Source organism: Scyliorhinus torazame, chromosome 18 (assembly GCF_047496885.1).
Source record: "Scyliorhinus torazame isolate Kashiwa2021f chromosome 18, sScyTor2.1, whole genome shotgun sequence".
NCBI lineage: Eukaryota > Metazoa > Chordata > Chondrichthyes > Carcharhiniformes > Scyliorhinidae > Scyliorhinus > Scyliorhinus torazame.
This window is the reverse complement of record NC_092724.1, coordinates 28005254-28019472: the sequence shown is the minus strand read 5'-3', so window position 1 is coordinate 28019472 and position 14219 is coordinate 28005254. Positions and strand designations below refer to the sequence as shown.

Sequence of the window (14219 nt, the reverse complement as noted above, 5' to 3'; positions counted from 1 at the left end):
CCTGTCATAACTCTCACAGAATCTGGACTGGCGAGAAACATGAGGCTTTAAGGTTTAGAAAATCAGTGCGAGACATTTAAACGAGTCATGGTAAATCTCAGTCTCTACTGTCCCAGTTCAATTCAGCATGTCCCATTTCAGCGTCACATAGCCGTGGAGCAGCACGATAGCATAGTGGTTAGCACAGTTGCTTCACAGCTCCAGGGTCCCAGGTTCGATGCTTGGCTTGGGTCACTGTCTGTGCGGAGTTTGCATTTTCTCCCTGTGTCTGCGTGAGCTTCCTCTGGGTGCTCCGGTTTCCTCCCACAGTCCAAAGATGTGCGGGTTAGGTGGACTGGCCATGCTAAATTGCCCTTAGTGTGCAAAAGGTTAAGTGGGTGTTACGGGGATAGGGTAGAGATATGGGGTCTTTGTAAGGGCCGGTGCAGATTTGATGGGCCTTCTGCACTGTAAATTCTATGATTCTATGAGACCACCCCCCTCAATAAAAAAAACAAAAAAAGCAGAAAACCACACTGAGGTCTCGTGTGGCTAAACGTCCTTATGTAAGAAAGGAATCTTGGAAGATTGTGGGTGGGGATAAGTATAAATAGTCATAATAATAAGAAAGCGAGGGGAAAGGGGTGTTGCCAATTCAGCCCTAAGGGCCCTGGTGGACGAGGGAGGGGGCCACAGCCCGGCCCCTGGCCGCGCCCCCTCCTTGGCTCCGCCCATCATTGCCCCCGCCCACTGTCACTCCCCCCCCCCCCCCCTCCTCCTGCAGCCGGTCACCTGACTCCAGCCCGGCCGCCGCCATTTTCTGTTGCTATCCGGAGCCTGGGAGAAGGTGAGGGCGGCCCTGGGGGCGCAAGACAAGCAGCAGCGCCCAGCCGGATCCCCGGCTCCCTTACAAATATACACACACATGTATATATAATATATATTTTTTATAAACGAGAAGAAGCTGGCATGTTTCGCGGCGCCCGGTGAAAGGGAGGCGGATTTATAACGCGGGAGGAGGGGGAAAAAACGACAGGAAAGCGGGATCGCGAGAGCGGCGGCGGCGGCGGCCCGAACATGGCTCTGAAAATCGTGAAAGGCAGCATTGACCGAATGTTCGACAAGAATCTGCAGGACCTGGTACGTGGCATCAGGAACCACAAGGATGACGAGGTGAGTCCACCCCCCACCCCCCCTCCCCTCTCCCTGAGCTGTGCCGCGAGTCGAGCAGGAAGGAGGGCAAAGAAACCCTGAAAAGTAACTGCCAATTAACCCTAAACCCAGCCCGAGGCCTAGTCAGCGGGAGGAGTCCGGTCGCTCGCCTCCCTCCGGTCTCCCGGTCGCTCGCCTCCCTCCGGTCCCGGCGCTCTGGAATAGTTTAGCTTCCGCCTGGAAGTCGGGCCGGCTGCTGCCAGAGCCTCGCAAGAGTCCGCACCACCTTCTCATCCACCTTAGCACCTCTCCCTCACTGTCCTCACTCACCTTAGCACCTCTCCCTCACTGTCCTCACTCACCTTAGCACCTCTCCCTCACTGTCCTCACTCACCTTCGCACCTCTCCCTCACTGTCCTCACTCACCTTAGCACCTCTCCCTCCTCATTTCTCTCCTCGCCCACCTCACTTTCTGCCTGGCTTTTAGTTTCCTCCTGAAAACGCCCATTCTATCTTTTTTTTTAAAGGAAGAAAATGCCCGAGGGTTATTGTAAGACGTTCACCCATTTCCCTCCCCCCCCCCCCCCCCCCCGAGTAAGGTTCAAATTTTGTCCACACTGGTTTCTGACGATTCGGGGTCCAAGTGTGTTTTGGTCCATCAGCTGATGCTTTGCCTGACACTCGGGCGTTTGGTAACCTGATCGTCGAGAGACATGTGTGCTCGACTTCTGCCTGACATCACTCTCCCCTTAATGGTGTGTGTTAGCTTTGACATTTGTATGTGCAAAGAGAATGTGGGAGAGTTGTTCAACTCACGATAAATTGTGAGTTCCTGTGCATGACGTTTCAATTCGCTTTTTTCCTATCGACCAGGATTGCTCAGTCTATAAAAATGAAGAACTTCTCAGAATATAGTTAATTTGTTAAAAGTTGTAAAACCCTTGCTGATAGACTGGCAGATAAGCATGGCATGAGTACTGGTCCTGCAAGTGAAATTATTTGAATCGTAGAATCCCTACAGTACAGAAGGAGGCCATTCGGCCCATCGGGTCTGGCACCAGCCCTCCAAAAGAGCACATTACCCAGGTCCATCCACTCAGCCATCCCAACCTGTACATCCCTGGACACGAAGGCAATTTAGCATGCCTAATCCACCTAACCCACACATCTTTGGATTGTGGGAGGAAGCACGAGCACCCGGAGGAAATTGATGCAGACGGGGAGAATGTGCAAACTCCACACAGTCACCTGAGACCAGACTCCAACTTGGGTCCCTGGCGCTGAGTGGCAGCAGTGCTAGCCACTGCCACAGTCCTGCTCCTCATGTTTACTTCTTGCTTGATAATTCTGCGACTATATCTGACTGTTCTTTTTTGAGTTGCTTCAGTCAACAGTCAATTTAATCTTCAGAGTCAAAACATTAACTCAGTTTCTCTCTTCACAGGTGCTTCGACCTGATTTTGTTTCTAGCGTTTTCTGACTTTATTTCAGATTTCCAATATCCACAGTATTTTGCCTTTGTTTTTGGCAAATTATTTGGTTGTCCACTTTGTACCGCAGCAGACGACAGAATGGCTATCAAAGTAGACTTTCTGTACTTGCTTGAAAGCACTCACTTCTAATAATGCCATTCACCCAACTCAATGAAGTAAGTTGAGCACAACTATACTTGAGCTACCTTGTGCCCACTCTACCATTACTGAGTTTGTATTTCAGTTTAGGACCATATGTTTTGTTGTTTTGAAATAGTGAATGGAATATTTAAAATTGAAAATCTTTGTGCCATTTGATAAAAGCATACTCATTTTAAGAAAGGTTATAATCTACACCCATTGTATGTCAAGTGCAACAATTATTTTTTTTAAAGTATAGCTATGATTGAACCTTTTCTATTCATTAAGAAATACTAATTGGATTGCAGCAATACTAATTGGATTGCAGCCTTTTAGGACAAGTCTCACTACCTTACCCGAGCACAAAATTCAAGATTGACACTCCAGTGTCTTACTGGGGGAGTACTGTGCTGTTGGAGGTGCCATCTTTCAGTTGAGATGTCAAACGGGACATCTGTCTGCTTGGTTGGTGTTAGGAGAGCTTGGCGTTAGGTGGGGGAGGAGAGAGAGAGTGCTGAGATATTTATCCCTGCTGACTTGGCCAATATTTGTTCCTCAATCAGCATCGTACAAATACATTGTCTGGTCCTTGCCATATTATTGTTTGTGGGAGCTTGTTGCGTGCAAATTGGCTGCCACATTTACAACAGTAACAACACTTCAGAAGTGCTTCATTGGCTCTAAAGCACTTTGAAACATCTGGTGGTTGTGCAAGATGGTGTCTCATTCTGTATTACTGCAAGGAAGTGCTATTTGGGGGTTAGATATTGGTGAGCTTAATCAGAATTTTTTTTAAAGTGTATGATTGACAAAAGAAAGGTGGAGATTTAGCAGCATACGTGATGAGGTTGTTGGAAAGTGCATGAAAAGGATTGTGGACTTTTGGTCCTTCCAGTTGCTGCTGCTTCTGTTAATTTATTAAATAGCAGAACGACAATCATTTTCAAGTAATATAATACAAATTGCATAGCTCAAGTTAGAATACATTAATATATTGCTCGGAAAATTCATATATGTTCTAGTCCAAATTAAAGTTGAATTGTTAACAATTTGAAATGTAAATTTCCAAATGTAACTTCTGATGAAATTGTTTTGTATTTTGAGTAATTAGATTCATCTTAGTGGTTGCATAATCCTAAAAGCAGGGATATCCAACTGCAGCCTTTGAGCCCAAAGTCCTGCTTACCCAGCATGAAGTCGAAGCAATTCAATCCTTGCATGCTTTTGTACCCTGTTTCAAATTTGTGGGCCTTAGGTTTGGAAAGAGCTGCTTTTGGTGTGTTTGCCTTATTTAGTGAATATATCTCACAAATTGAAATAGGCAAATTATTGGGGCTATTAAACTTTAGGCAAGTTCCTGCACCCATAGCTCTATGAACAGAGGAATTTACAAGGATGATAAAAAAGGATAGGGCCGTGGAATTGGTTTTGCGTTGATCTAGCAAAGCACAAGTTCAAACTTGATGGAATTCCACTGGTGAAATTCTGTTGTCTATGGTTCTTTACAGTCTGCGTACTCACTAACTGTTACATGAAATTCTGCTCTGAACAAGGAGTGTGCGATTGCATCATCTTGCATTAACTATATCTCAAACCATTTAAATTTAATTGACACGATTCCTAGTGTTGTCTACGAGTATTCTTTATTGACATTTTTAGTGCAGTTATACTACAACTTTTGTCATTGCAAAAGTGGTAAGAGTGAGATTGGCAGTCTGATTCAGCAGATGCACTTTAAATCTGAGTAGTACAATTTTTTCCTGAGACGGTTTCGTGTCCCCTTTGCTGTGCACCATCTGCGGTAATCTTCTGCCCTTTTGAGTGCAGGACATTAGATTGGAGACTGCTGGCAGTGTATCATGAGAAGTGTATGCAACTGGTCTGTTTTTTAAACCTGCATTGCAGGTTATGAGTGATCAAAATCTGCCACACTTCAGCAGATGAAACACTGGTTGAATGCTGATTAACTTCAAAGTTGAGGCTGGAGAAACTTCTAATGTATCAAAATCTTTTGTGATTTGGAATCTGGCTGTGGAAATCATTCATGAAAAGACTTTGGAAGCAATTCTGCTCAAAGATTTTTTAAAAACTTGTGATCTGCAGTTTTAACGCAAATGAATTCAGTTAGCTGTTATTTATTCTGGTTCTGATGTCTGAGCTACTAAACATTTTCATAAATATGATTTGTCATATTGATTACACATTCATTTTTAAAATTGAACTTTTCTGTATGAAGTTTTTTGTGTTTTCTGTGTTCTGTATTTTCTTTGTGGGTAAGGAGTTCATTATTTTGCAATTTAGCTCTAACTCCAGGCTCATTGTGGTTGGGCCCTGCTCCAGAATGGCACTGATTTCTGCTGAGTAACCTTTTGGGATTCCACTTTCTGAAGTCGGTGTACTCAACTGGGGAAGTAAAACTTGAAGTAGAAGTGAAAGAAATTGTCATCTTATATGTAATATAGAAAGTTCTGCATTTTATTTGGAAACAAGTTTGTATATCTCTATGCCAACAAAACATGTCATTAAAATACTGATGTCCATTCTAAACAGTGCCACAATAATAGTAAAATAAATAAAATACTGCAGATGCTGGAATCTGAAAAAAGAACAGAGGATGCTCAGCAGGTCTGGCAGCATCAATCAGGAGAGAAACCGTTAACGCCTTCTGCACTGTAAATTCTATGATTCTATGAGTTTCAAGTCATACATTGATCCTTTGTCAGAACTGAAAGGAGGGAGGAAGACCATTATAGCTATTTTCAAGTTGCACTTATTTTTGATCTTTTTCTTATTGCTAAGTGGGATGACAGAGACTGGACAGTTTCAGAATCACAGAATAATACAGCACAGAAGAGGCCCTTCAGCCCATCGAGTCTGTACCGACGCATGGAAAATACCTGACATGCCTACCTAATCCCATTTGCCAGCACTTGGCCCATAGCCGTGAATGTTATGACGTGCCAAGTACTCATCCTAGTACTTTTTAAAGGATGTGAGGCAACCTGCCTCTCCCACCCTCCCAGGCAGTGTATCCAGACCGTCACCGCTCTCTGGGTAAAAAGCTTTTCCTCAAATCCCCGCTAAACCACCGCTTGACCTTAAACTTGTGTCCCCTTGTAACTGACCCTTCAACTAAGGGGAACAGCTGCTCCCTATATACCCTGTCCATGCTCCACATAATCGTGTTCACCTCGATCAGGTCACCCCTAAATCTTCTGCTCCAGGAAAAACAACCCAAGCCTATCCAACCGTAGGGTTATAAATACAGGACTGTTTTTCTTGATAGTTGTTGAGGTTTTAAGTTTAGTAATATAATGTGTGAGAAATATTACACTCAATATCTGAACTAGTGTCAACATTTGTCTAAATAACGCAATGAATAAACATGATACAGTCCATTCCATTATGTGCTGTTCACTTTTATCGTAATGTGCGAGCCTTACGTGAGGTACTTGAAGAAATTGTGATGTATTTCTGTGATGAGAATTAATGACCATGAAAAGCACTTGAAGAAAGAGAAAGATTGACTTTATCTACATGGAGATCAATGGCTGGTGCACCGTCGATGGGTGGGTGGGGAATAATTTCATTAACTTATATTTAGTTTGCATTCGGCACACTTTCACCTGGTTCATTGTTAATGGCAAGTTTTCAAGTGGCTGTATAAGTAACCAGAAATTTCCAGAAAAACACGTGACCAGATATGCCACATTCCAGAAGTGAATTTCATTGAGTTGACTCATTCTTTTCTCCCAGCATGGAAATAGCTACTGCAAATGCTTTTTACAGATATTGGACGATATATGTACAAATATCTGAATTTTTGCATATTTTTCTCAATGTGACATGGACATGCTGTGATTTAAAATAAACTAAATCTTTTTTTAAACTTGGGAAAATTCCTGGAAGCTTGTGACATCAGCACTTAACAGATGCAGAGGAATAACATAGCTTAGTCTGCTTTTGAATTTTTGTCCAAGGAACTTGGTATGCGAGTGTAAATCGCTGAATCTGCTTTGATAGTTTGTTTTGACACATCACATTCACTTTCCCATCACAGCCAAGATTCATGTTGCCTCATCACTTTCATGATTCTCTTTTTCGCTCTCTGAGCCTTGTCCCTTCAGCCTGACAATCTATGAAACATTTCTGTAGATTGTTGAATCGAGCAAGAACATGTTGGACAAGGATATTTGAGTAGTTTATTTACTCTGTAACATTTTGAGGCTCTTTCAGTTATAAATGTGAGAAGATTATTGCAGAAGTACATTATAAATTCCCAGCTCCATCCTGTGTTGCTGTGATTTTAACATTAAGCACGTAAGGAAATATGTTGGGAGTTACAACCTTGAAGAGGCCATTTGGTTCTCTTCTTCGATGTTGACATTTCCCTTCCACATGAACGAATGGTTTAGACACGTCTTCTGTTGAAAGTTTTTGGTGCTGCATTAAAGGGTGTGTGAAAGTTTTCTTGGATGTAAGTGAAACTTTACTTCGACATGAAGCAATTATATATTTTGACCGTTGAATTTCTTTGGAAGGATATAAAAGTTTGTTGCATGAGGTGGGTGTAGATTCTTCAAATAGTGATAGCAAGATATTTCTTGATTAAACTGCTGCGATGTCAGTTGCAATTTTGAACTTCAGTTAGGGTAACACCAAACCTCCTGGACAAATAAATAACACTGAGAAACTGAAATGTTTGTGCTACAAATTACAGATCAGATATATTGGGCGAAAGGGAAGTAAGACTGAACACCATATTTGATTCGATTATAAATCTTTCTTTAATCTCAGCACCCTTTGCAGAACTGCAGAGCAAATTGTCATCATTTTAGCTGTTGAAGAGTTTCCATGGAGCTTCTGAAAAATGAGTCTGTCTGGTTCACAAGAATGATCCCAGGAATGAAGAGCTTGTCATATGAGGAACAAAGAACAAAGAAAAGTACAGCTCAGGAACAGGCCCTTCAGCCCTCCAAGCCTGCGACGACCATGCTGCCCGTCTAAACTAAAATCTTCTACACTTCCAGGGTTCGTATCCCTCTATTCCCATCCTAGTCATGTATTTGTCAAGATGTCCCTTAAACGTCACTATCGTCCCTACTTCCACCACCTCCTCCGGCAGCGAGTTCCAGACACCCACTACCCTCTGTAAAAAAAAAAAAAAAAAAACAAACAACAACTTGGCTTGTACATCTCCTCCTCTAAACCTTGCCCCTCGCACCTTAAACCTATGCCCCCTAGTAATTGACCCATCTACCCTGGAAAAAAGTCTCTGACTATCCACTCTGTCTATGCCCCTCATAATTTTGTAGACATTTATCAGGTCGCCCCTCAACCTCCGTCAATCCGGTGAGAACAAACCAAGTTTATTCAACCTCTCCTCATAGCTAATGCCCTCCATACCAGGCAACGTCCTGGTAAATCTCTTCTGCACCCTCTCTAAAGCCTCCACATCCTTCTGGTAGTGTGGCGACCAGAATTGAACACTATACTCCAAGTGTGGCCTAACTAAGGTTCTATACAGCTGCAACATGACTTGCCAATTTCTATACTCTATGCCCCAGCCAATGAAGGCAAGAATGCCTTCCTGACTACCTTCTCCACCTGTGTTGCCCCTTTCAGTGACCTGTGGACCTGGACACCAAGATCTCTCTGACTGTCAATACTCTTGAGGGTTCTACCATTCACTGTATATTCCCTACCTGTTTTAGACCTTCCAAAATGCATTACCTCACATTTGTCCAGATTAAACTCCCATCTGCCATCTTGCCACCCAAGCCTCCAAACAATCTAAATCCTGCTGACAGTCCTCATCGCTATCCGCAATTTCACCAACCTTTGTGTCGTCCGCAAACTTACTAATCAGACCAGTTACATTTTCCTCCAAATCATTTATATATACTGCAAACCGCAATGGTCCCAGCACTGATCCCTATGGAACACCACTAGTCACAGCCCTCCAATCAGAAAAGCACCCTTTCATTGCTACTCTCTGCCTTCTATGACCTGGCCAGTTCTGTATCCATCTTGCCAGCTCACCTCTGATCCCGTGCGACTTCACCCTTTGTACCAGTCTGCCATGAGGGACCTTGTCAGAGGCCTTACTGAAGTCCATATCGACAACATCCACTGCCCTACCTGCATCAATCATCTTTGTGATCTCCTTGAAAAACTCTTATCAAGTTAGTGAGACACGACCTGATCTTCACAAAGCCGTGTTGCCTCTCGCTAATACAGTTGAGGACTCTAGGTCTGTACTCGTTGGAGCTTAGAAGGATGAGGGGGGGATCTTATTGAAACTTACAGGATACTGCGAGGCCTGGATAGAGTGGACGTGGAGAGGATGTTTCCACTTGTAGGGAAAGCTACAAGCAGAGGACACAATCTCAGACTAAAGGGACGATCCTTTAAAACTGAGATGAGGAGGAATTTCTTCAGCTAGAGGGTGGTGAATCTGTGGAACTCTTGCCGCAGAAGGCTGTGGAGGCCAAATCACGGAGTGTCTTTAAGACCGAGATAGATAGGTTTTTGATCAATAAGGGGTTCATGAGTTATGGGGAGAAGGCAGCAGAATGGGGATGAGAAAAATATCCACCATGATTGAATGGCGGAGCAGACTTGATGGACCGAGTGGCCTAATTCTGCTCCTATGTCTTATGGTCTAAGGGAAACTCTTTACTATCTTCTGGCTCGCAACATGATTGGAGCCCACCTTTTCAAACTAATAAAGGATATTGAACCTAGTTTTGTGAAGGTTAAGAGCTCGATACATCTTAGAAGTAAAGTGGATTCAATAGTGCTCACAAGAAAAAGTTGAAAACAGAAATTATCTTACATTTTGACAAATCAAAATTAAGTACAAGATCAACTTATTAGAACAGTTGTCTCGTGAAATTATTTATTGCCAAAATTAGCATATCTTAATTTCTCACAAATCATTTTTAGATTTGGAGCTATTTATGTATCTCCATCTTGTTTGGGGGGGGGGGGGGGTTGTCGGGTAATCAAAGCCTCCAAAGTAAGCAAAAAATAATCTGATCCTAACGTTGTTAGGATCCTTTATCGGCTTTGTCACAAAACAGCACCCCTATTTCCACCACTTTAACCCCTTGCAAATTCTCTCTTTCTGCTATTGAAGGTATCTTTCATGATTTTGACCCCTTCCACGTCAATTACTCAACTGTGCAAACTTAAGCTCTGCCCATGTCCTGTCCTGTTTGCCAATTACTCAATTTTCACTCAGCTGCATTGTTCATGTCCAATCTCCAAATGGTGCAATTTTAAAGTGACCAACCATAAATTTTAGCTCCTCCACAGCCATGTGCATCCACAACTCGGTGACATTCTCCAACACTACAGCCTCCCCTCAATTTTGTATCCTTGATTTTAGATTCTAGTACCACACATCTTCCTTTCTACTATGATTAACAATCCCTTCAGGTGCCTTAACTCTGTAGTTTGGAATTCCCTGACTAAATCGCTACACAACCTGTACTCATGATAACACTGGCCTTTAAACGTACTTTTTCGGCCAAGCCTTTAGTCATCCTTTCTAATGTACCCATCAGTTCTATTTTTTGAGCCCACTGAAGAACTAGCTGTAGATAGTTGCAGTATAAACACTTGTTGTTAAATCTGGAATGATGCAGATGTTGCGTCATGAACACATCCCCTTTGATTATATACATAAGATTTGTGATTTATTGGCACTGAAATGCACTTGTAGCAAATAGTAAAGGAGATTTTCTTTGTCAGTTTGATGAATGAGTGGCTTATAGATCAGTCACCGTTTTGTTCTAAAGTTTCAAACTTCATAAAATCAATTTTTTTGTCACAAGTGTTTTGCTAAAAGCTCCTTTTTAATATTTAAATTCCTACTGTAACAAAAATTAACAGAAGGTTCAAAAGAAAAAGATATGCTAACCAAATTGCATAAAATATACTGGACGAATATTAAAATTTTAGTGATTCAAAGTACCTTCTGTGGTTAAAAGGAAAGGGGCCCAACCTCTGGGTTTCACAATTGAGTTCATACTCAATGCATGTTGCCAACCATACTGTGCATGGGAAATTTCTATTTGAAGTCTAAATTGTAGCCCAGTATTGTTCAAAAACGTTGTACGGATAGCCCCAGCAATTACAGGTCAGTCAGTTTCACGTTCATGGTACGCAAACGTCTAGGAACAATTATTCAGGAGCAGCACTGAGGACCTGGGTTCGATCTTGGCCCTGGGTCACTATATGTGTGAGTTTGCACATTCTCCCTGTGTCTGCTTGGGTCTCACTCCCACAATCCAAAAGATGTGCAGGGTAGTTGGATTGGCCGCACTAAATTTCTCCTAAGTGGGGGAAAAAGAAGAATTGGCTACTTTACATTAAAAAAAGTAGAAACAATTATTCAGGATAGAATTGATAGTCACATGGAAAAATGTGAGTTGATTCCGAAGAACCAGCATGGATTTCTAAAAGGGAAAATAGTGTTTGACTAACGTGCTGGAGCCTTTTGAGGAGGTAACCGGGTCGATGAGGGTAATGCTGTGGATGTTTGAGAAGATATTCGACACAGTGCCACACAACAGATTTGTGAGAAAAGTTCTTGCTCATGGAATAAAAGGGATGGTAGCAACATGGATACAAAACTGGTTGAATAATAAAAAGCAGAGATTAATACTCAGTGGATAGTTTTCGGGCTGGAGGAAGGTTGGTTGGTAGTGGTGCTTCCGAGGGTAGGTGTTGGGACCTTTGCTTTACCTGCTATGATGTAGATCTTGTGTGTCGGGGATGATTTCAAAGTTTGTGGAGAAGTGCGAGGTGATTTATTTTGGTAGGAAGAACATGGAAAGACAATACAAACTATGGGATAAAATTCTTACGGGGGTGCAGGAGCAGAGGGACCTGGGTGTATATGTAAATTGATCTTTGCAGGTGGTAGGGAAGGTGGAGAAAGCAGTTAGTAAAGCATGGAGCATTAATATTCAAACAGGATTGCAAACCACGGGTGGGTATAAGGAGGGTTGCAGAGCCATTGGTTGCGGAAAGAAGTGCCCAACGGCTGCAACTGGCTTTCAAAAATGCCGTCCGTCCTGTGCATGCGAGCTCCCTCAGTAATGCGCCGGCCAGGAGCCCAGCAAGGCACTCCGCCTCCTCCTGATGTGCTGATCCAGGTGCAGATGTTTTTAAAAAATCGATGGAGCCTTCTGACCAGAAATGGCGGCAGAGAACTGGTCACGTGCTCTGGCCGCGAGAGAGTGGAGTGTGCAAGCTACTTTTCGAGGTCCATGTCAATGGCCACTTCCTATCCAGTGCACCATATCCATTTATAAAAGGTCCCTTCCAATTTCTTCAAAGCCAAACTCTCACTATATTGTGTTTTTATTGAATAAAATGAGGTGGGTCAGTGGTGGATGATGGCGCATTCATGTTTTAGCACCATGTGCAACGGGTATCTTTGTGGAACATTTTTAAATCTGTAACATAGTCGGTAGTTTTCTTTTATCAAATTCTGTCTTGGAAGACAGCCTGTTCGTCTTTGTGGGTCCTACACCTACCTTTTGAGGAGCAACTTCTGGTTAATAAAAGTATCATTGATTACTTTTCTGCCTTATCCAAGATCTGTTAATTTTCCAATAAAAATGGGCTTTATAAACTGCCTTGGCTAAGGAAATCAATTTCCCTCCTAAAGGTATATTAAGAAAAGATAAGTGGCAGAATAATATGTCTGGGGAAAATCTTGTGACCTCAGCTGAGAAAATTGGATTCCTGTCTGTTGGTATCACGGTTTACTTTGTATTGAGTTTGACATTACAGTTGGTTGAATTCTTAAACTGCTAAGAATAACCTTGGATTTCTGAATACACTTTTCTTCTTCTTTTCAGGACATTGGACTAGTTAATTCATCTTAAATGTTGATGGGGAAAAAAACAATTATTTTCTTTGTATTTATTCAAGATGTCAAGAAAAAGACAATTTCCTAGCTTTTTGTATGGGCAGATACCATAATTTCAGGCCTCCATCACACTATATTATACCTCTTTTGGAGGTACATATGAGGACAGATTTTTGTCTCTGCTCTGTGACTCCTTGAAGGCATTATTACAAGCAGAATCCTACCATTGGGGCATGGTTCGGGTGAACTGATATCCTCTTGCATTTGGCACATTGGTTGCTCTGTTATATACACCACAGATTTTTCAAACCATACGGAATCCACACAAACTCTGCTTCCAAAAGAGAAAATTGGTGTAAAACCCAAGCAAGATTGCTACCAATATGGGATAAAAACAGAAAATGCTGTGAAACTCGGGTCTGGCAGCATCTGTGGAGAAATAGTTAACGTTTCGAATCCAATATGACCCGTCTTCAGAACTGCAAACACTGGGTGCCAAAGAGGAGTCATATTGGACTCAAATTAACTATTTTACTCCTGATAGCTGCCGCCAGACCTGCCATGTCGTTCTAGTAGTTTTTACTTCAGATTTCCAGTATCCACAGTATTTTGCTTTTATTTTTATGCTATCAATATGGATTAGTCTTTTTACGGGGCTGTGAGATGGAGCCTTTTTACCTGGAGGGGAGAAAACGAATCAACGATTCAGGCAAGATTTAACTATTATTTTGGCATTTGGTGTTGAGGAAATTTGTATGGCTTTCATGTTATGTTGAAGAAAAAATATAATTTGCATTGTCATAACTTTGTTGTCTTGGAGAGAATAGAAGTCAAATGTTTGGTTATCAAACTTACAACATAAAATGAGGTTAATTTGTGAAAACCTGTTGCAAGTCTTTCTCCTTATATCTCACCCAATATTTTTGAATTTTTGAATTGTAAACTGAATCAGTTAGCTGGTTTGTCAATAACTGCAGAAATTATTTAAAAATAGGGCCCTGACAAAATAGGGACTTGGGAAAAGTTATGCAACTACATTTTAATTCAATAATTAATTTGATACATTTGTGTTAATTTTTCAGTGATCTTTTTTCAAATTGGCATGAGGTATTAAAAGTCGAATTTCAGTAGCGTGAAAAAAGCCCCATTGCAGGTGTCCTTTCCTTATGTAGCTCAGATAATGTTTGTTGAAAATAAGGAAAATTCAAGATTCAGTGGAAGATTTGAATACTGTCTGAATTTTGTTTAGTCCAAGAGATTAATTCTTCAGGGCAATATTTTTGTGTGTCAGAATGCAACAACACTACTAGTACATGTAGGTAGAACAAATGAATATCATTGTATCCATAATTAGGTTAAAAGATCCATTTGTAAATCGTCAATCAGTGTTTTCATTTTCTTCCTGCTGTGTTCTTATTGAAATGCTGCCACTGAGTGCTTGTTTAAGTTTCTCCAAGAATAAAATTTAGATGTTCGAGTACATTGCAGTAATCCAATTTGAGCACTGGGGTTTACACAGCAATACATCACAAGCAGCTAGTTTAATCTTCCAGGATATTTGGCTCTTCTGCATGGTGAATTGTCTA

At 41.8% G+C, this 14219-nt stretch overlaps 1 protein-coding gene across 5 annotated transcripts in view; it reads left to right on the top strand.

Moving 5' to 3' along the window:
- The first annotated feature begins 783 nt into the window (after positions 1-783).
- Positions 784-14219, top strand: part of ap3d1 (adaptor related protein complex 3 subunit delta 1) — a 91342-nt gene continuing 77906 nt past the window's right edge. The window contains exons 1-2 of one of the 5 annotated variants that reach the window (XM_072482450.1): positions 784-1152; positions 13277-13342. In XM_072482450.1, coding sequence (XP_072338551.1) covers positions 1057-1152; positions 13277-13342 — 162 coding nt within the window. In that variant the 5' untranslated portion in view covers positions 784-1056. Of the gene's footprint in view, positions 1153-2740; positions 2780-13276; positions 13343-14219 lie in introns of those variants that run through there. The other 4 variants (XM_072482451.1, XM_072482452.1, XM_072482453.1 and 1 more) reach the window with 4 other exon arrangements.